We start from the raw sequence: 6153 nt of genomic DNA on the forward strand, positions 1-6153 counted from the left end.
GTGTGGCACCTGTGTCTTTAGTGCTTGTGAATTGCACTCAGATTTGAAATGGAAATTCTTTGTGATTTTGAGCTGGAGTACAATGAAGGTTTCCTATTTACAATCTGGACATGTATTTCAGTCATCACAGTAGAGTCACACGATGGCAAACAAAAGAGATACAGTTACAAAGTAATAAAGAGTTCTCTCTAATAGATAAAAATTAGATATCGTATAGTCAGTGTAATGCAAACATGACGTGTACTGTAGGAGGTAATAATATGTATGTGGAGGTAATATCCACATTGCTGAGAGATAAGATACTTCAGCAGCAGTTCTAGGAATATTTGTCACAATTGGCTTTGAAATTTAATTGAACAGCATAAATATTTAGAGTTAATGCTGGGAAAAGATTTTGGAAAGCAGCTAAAACCTAATACTTCAAATTTAAATCTGTCTTTACCAATTGAGAATAAGGGCAGTCCTTTCTAGAGTGATGTTCTTAGCACTGAGATTTCTCTACAGCAATTTCTTTTTAAGCATGTATTGGCCAGAGGATATCACAATCTTAAATCTGCCATTCTGGCAAAACAAGCCTTCCCATGAATGGATGATCCTCCATTCATTATATACGAACATTAATTAATGTTTCTTTGCTACAAGTGGGACCGGATTTGGCTTATTATGATCTGTCCTTCCAGGTTATGTTTGCATGTTATCCAAATCATTACATATTTCATTTGATTGAGCTTGTAGTGAGTAATCCCATCTCAGATAAATGTGTTATGGCCACGCTAATGCCTGCTCTGTGTTCCTGCTACAAATCAGCCTTGGGTGTGGAGAAAACCGTATGTGTTGGTCAGTGTGGAGGATCAGCTCAGTGTGGAGGACATCAGGGACTTGCAAATTAGGTGAGCAAGAAAGCATCTCTCAATGTGCATGGGATGCTTCTAAGCATAAATTTCACTCTTACAATTTTTTTCCTGCTTTTCCAGCTGTTTTTTTTTTTCCTCTCTCTCTCCCCTAAGGTGCTTTGTTAGGACAGATTCTTCATGTATCAATCTTCTTGTTTCTTCTCTGTCTCTTGGGAATGTGCTCTCTCTAGCCAATGTCCTAGCCTGTTGCACTGAATCCTCTGTCAGATGACCTTCCCCATCCTGCCGCCATCAACAGCTCTGGGCCACCTCAAATAAATCAGGAATGAAGTTAGATTCCTGACAGGAAATTATCGACAGTCAATCAACCCTTCTACTTGTCAAGCCTTGTGGAACACCCGTGCTTGCAGATCAGACTGTGAAATATCTTTATCAAGAATTTCTTTGTTATTCCAAGCACGATTCCCTGGTAACCCAGGACAGCCCATTTTCCTCAAAGCATGTGCTGGATATCACAGTCTCCTACTCTGGTATGACCACTGACCATCGATGTGTAGGGGCAGGCTGAAAGTGGACAGAGGATGTCCCCTCCTCCTACCTCCTAGGTTTGAGTCTTTCACTTGCCACACAGCCAAAATCCTCATGAAAGGCAGAGATTTGGATTCTTTCGCCTGCCTGGGCTGTAGAGAAGCTTCAGCCAAGACCAGCCTTATGCTGTAGGGATGGTATGGTGGCAGCACTGCTTTTGGTCATGTTTCACATTGATTCCCACAGAGACAGCACTGGCCATGCAGCCTGATTGCACCCTGTAGACAGGGAATGGAGCATAAGGAACTTGCTCAGGGGGAGGTCTGTGGCCCATAAACACTGAACAGTCATCATCAAGTATGGCTCATTATAACACAGATCTTCCAGAGCTAAGGAGACGGTCGCTTCTCATAGTATAGGAATAAAAATTCATGAAGTTCCATTAAAAAAAAAACACTGCAAATCACCCCACTGCTGACTTCAGTCACAACTGAACTGAAATACAACCCAACAGTTCCCCAGCAACAGGACACTTAACTTAGTAGGTGCACCAGTCACCATAGCCCTCCTGCTCCAAAACAGAGCTAGCTACAAACTTCCCCCAGACATGATCGCCCAACTCTCCATCCTGCAACACCAGCTGACCCCAGAGCCTGCTCTCTCTCTGACAACCACCTCCCCACACCTTTGCAAAGCACCAAATTCAGCACCACTGAGGAGTATCTCTCATTAACTCCTCTCTGTTTCTTACAGTCAAATCAACGAGGTTGTTGGTCAGATCCCAAATATTGTTGTAAGAAGGGCCAAGCTTAGGATTTTTGATGATAGACTGGTCCATGGGACACTGGATTCTGTCCATAGATTGTTAGTCCAGCTTACAGAAAAGTGATGGAGTATAAAGTCTAGGGAATGAGATTTGGCCATGGTTCTCTTTCTGCCTCAGACCTGCTCTTCTGCACATACTGTGCAGGAACTGTGGATAAGTATAAGCTTTGGGTCAAGTAAAAAAAGGCTTAGGCAAATGGGTAGGATAAATGGGATGAATTACCTAAAAAGCTCCTCAGAGCTTTCTTTGAATTAGCATAGCTGGCACTTAAATGTTTTTGACTCATTAGATGAGCAAACACAGACATTTCGAGCACAGAAATATTGCATATTGTTCCATCATCCCAAGGAAGGGTCTCTCTAGAACTGCTAAGTGCAAATTAGCTATTTTCAGAATGTGTTAATTCTCCAGTAAATTAAATATGAGAAAGATTTTAAACATGATGATAATGGTTTGTTAAACAGTATTATATTTGAGATAATGATTTGCTGCATAGTCACAAGATTAGCTAATCAGAGAGGATATGAAAAAAAAAACGCTTTGGATTTTTGCTACTTTTCCTATAATCCCTCATTTTTTGACAACTACAGAGCTCTTTAGTGTGTTCTGATCTTACAAAAACGGGGGGAACATGCAAGGAAGCAAGGACTTTCCTGCTTTTTTTCTAACCACCTCTAATTAAATCTTTGAAACCTGGAAAGCAGCTCATTGCCTGAAAGGCATCCCTCCCAAGCAACTAGGCAAGGCAGCACAGGACACAGCTTGGTGACAATCATTAACTATAGAAAAGCAAGACTAGGGATGGTGGAGGTGAGCAGCATTTTTGCAGAAAATAAGCTCAGCTGACACGGGAAACTGAACATAAGTAAATTTTATTTTGCTTCAACAGAAAAGGTGTAGACATCTGACATGTCATTGTGCTTTGGGCACGGGCCATCCGGCCAGAGAAGTGAACTATGTAAACAATCTTATCAAGACCCACCAAAGCAACAGTCACATAGGACTCAAAAATGAAGTTACATAATAAGCTCATGACAGCCACACATACATGGAAAATATTGATTGTGTGTTTTCTGATTCTTTGCCGTTTACATCACTAATCTTTTCTCTACACCCTAAAATACTAGTATTTCTTTCACGATCACAGCATTCTGGGACAAGATCTGGACAAATTCTTACAACACCACTAGCACACACCACCAAAACAGTATTCCTTTCTCCTAGAGCAGCCAAACCTGCTGGAAGTCAGAGTCCATAATGCAGTGGTTCTGCTGGCATATGGCAGTGAAGATGAGTCTGGGATTTCTGTGTCTCTTTCTGGTTTTCAGCACAGGTAAGGATGATGATCTGGTGCTCCCCAGGGAATAACCCAGGCATTTCTTTCCCAATTGCTCCCACAGCCCCATGCCCATACCTGTAGTAGGCTTGGTTGTTTCCCCTTGTGTAGACAAGACTGATGGACTGGAGCTCCAGGGCTGGTCCATGCAGAAGGGTGGACCAGATGGTGGCAGAAGTCTGTTCTTGGATCCCATGCCATGAATCTAGAGTCAGAAAGTTTTATATGGAAAGAGAGAGAAGGGTTAGAAGACCTAACAACTGGATTGGGCAAATGTAGCTCATACTAAGTGAGAGTTGTTAATACAGCTGACTAGCACTGTATGAGGAGTCATGTTTTATAGGCCATGCACCACGGCTTGTCTGCAGGCTATTTTTTCCTTTATTTCTATATCTATACATGTATATATATAAAGAGGAGAAAGAGAAATGTAACCAGGGATTCTCTGTGCAAGGCATAGATTTTTCTATTCCCTGGTGAGAGCTCTGCCCATTAGATTTCAAAGCAGAGTGAGGCACTACAACCACTGAAGTGAGCTCTCCTCACCACCAGCTCCCGAGAGAAGACTTGTCTCTGGGGCACTTGGATGGACTGAGAAACTGGAGCTTCAGAGGGGCATGAGAGTTTAGCATTTGCTAGCACTGGCTCATTGGATAGCCTCCTGGACTACTCTGGAGGCACTCAACTCTCCATTGATAGGATAAGGAACCTAAGCACCAAACTCCTGCACTTAACTTGTCCTGTGATGTCTAAATCAAGGCTCTGCACCTTGCCCTTGCTCCTCACCTGAGGGAGTCCCAGGAAGTGAGTTAAATTTCCTGAGGCCAGCTGGAGTCCATTTCTCTTGGAACGCAGCTCTTGAGTACAGCACTCAGCTGAATGACTGCTCTGAAAAACATGCACGCAGCCTGTGAAAATTTGTTTAGATTTGGCCTTTTCATAGTATGCACCTTGTAGTCAATGCTGTGTGCAAGCCTAGTGCAGACTCTACAACGGATTACTAGTATTTTTTTTTTTCTTTTAATTCAGGAGTTACGGGGGCAAGCTCAGATATTTAATCTGTTTTATTTCTTTTGCTGGCAGCTAGAGGGCCTGGCAAGTCCTTTAGGACAAGTTTATTCTTATGCACTTGTTGAGCTGCTGCTGTGGATACTCAGTGGCCTGCTTTGCAGTGCTAACATCCATTAGTTTCTGAGCTACAATGAATGAAAGCAGCAAAGTAATCCAGGCAGAGAGCTCAACAGAGAGTTGCTTGGCACCTCAGTAGGGAAAATGGCTTCTCAGTCTCTTTCTTCACTTCACAGCTTCATGCATAAGAAGAGAAAATAAGAAAGAGAAGCAAGTGGCAGTGCTGGCTACTGCAGGTAACAAGTAGCACCTCAGGAGACCCTGTGTGGGGGTGTCAATGGGAGTGGGAGACATTATGCTGGCCACGGAGGAGTCAGCAGAGGGACCCTTCCCCTGCAGAGTCTGTGAGCCCCAACCCAAGGGCTCTTCATGCAACCCAGGGCTTACCCAGGTCCCTGGCCAGGTTCTAAAATGTTCCAGAAATCTAAAATGTTTTCTCTTTTTCTTTTCTCCTCTTCCCAGGTCTTCATTCCCTTTTGTTTTTCCTTTCCTCTCTTCTGTGCTGTGGACAAACCCTGCTTCCAGCCCTAGGATGCAGCTTGGTTTTGAACTGGTTAAAAATAATGCTGATGTCACTGGAAAATTGTATTTTTCCCCAAATTTGATTTTGTTCTCATCTCAGCTTTCTGTGCTTCTTTTCCCATCCTTCTCTGTTTTTCATTTCTGTCATGCACACACAGACCTTCCTCCTTGCAAGGACACGCAGATGCCACACTGCTCTGCTTCTGCATGACTTCCTGGGAGGGAAGCCAAAGAACATCTTTGGAAATTTTGACTTGGGAAAAACAAATAAGCAACTTCAACAGAAAGAAAACATTAAAATAAAAAGTGTGATTCACCTACAGTGAATTTATTCTGTCATAGCTGTACAGCAATCAATGTAGCTGTAAAAAAAAAATAAAATCTGTATTTTCATCCCAGTTCCATGTAGCACTCGGGAAGGGAAGACAATTCCTAGATACTTTCTCCTCTGTGTGTGATCTGTAAAGAGCTCTGCTGCTCCTTTGGCAGTAAATACTCATTGCCCAGCACGAGAGGGCACCAAACCCCCAGGACTGGCTCTGCTCCCCAGCAGCCTGCTCAAGGGCACACTCAAGGGAATAGTGGCCATAGACCTCGACTGAAATTTTGGCCTCCCATTGCACTGCCCACCTGGCTTTGTTATTTTCCAGACTCTTCCCTGCTCTCCTGGCATCTTTATTTTCTCGCCATAGATTTTTAGTGCACTCCATATACATGATGTTCTCATTTTGTTTTTCTCATTCTGGAAGATATTTGCCATATATAAGCAGGGGGCTATCAGCCATGTCCTTGCACCCTTGTGCAGCCAGCTGCTCAGAGACCCCCTTCTCTTTCAGAGCTGCCTGCAAAGGCCGTGGATCTGGCTGCTATCAACCTGACAGAGCTGGTGAACAGTATGCTGAACACAGTGCTCAGAGGTAAAGTGACAAGGCTGGCAGGGCACACAGGCTGTCAGCCCA

General features: G+C 43.4%; 1 protein-coding gene across 1 annotated transcript in view; it reads left to right on the forward strand.

The window, feature by feature from the left end:
- The first annotated feature begins 233 nt into the window (after positions 1–233).
- HHLA1 (HERV-H LTR-associating 1) overlaps positions 234–6153 on the forward strand; it is a 20154-nt gene continuing 14234 nt past the window's right edge. Inside the window, exons 1-3 of the mRNA XM_008936158.1 lie at positions 234–252; positions 4849–4908; positions 6031–6111. Coding sequence (XP_008934406.1) covers positions 234–252; positions 4849–4908; positions 6031–6111 — 160 coding nt within the window. The remainder of the gene's footprint in view (positions 253–4848; positions 4909–6030; positions 6112–6153) is intronic.

This window comes from Merops nubicus, unplaced genomic scaffold, assembly GCF_000691845.1.
Source record: "Merops nubicus isolate BGI_N331 unplaced genomic scaffold, ASM69184v1 scaffold2780, whole genome shotgun sequence".
In the NCBI taxonomy this organism is placed as follows: Eukaryota; Metazoa; Chordata; class Aves; order Coraciiformes; family Meropidae; genus Merops; species Merops nubicus.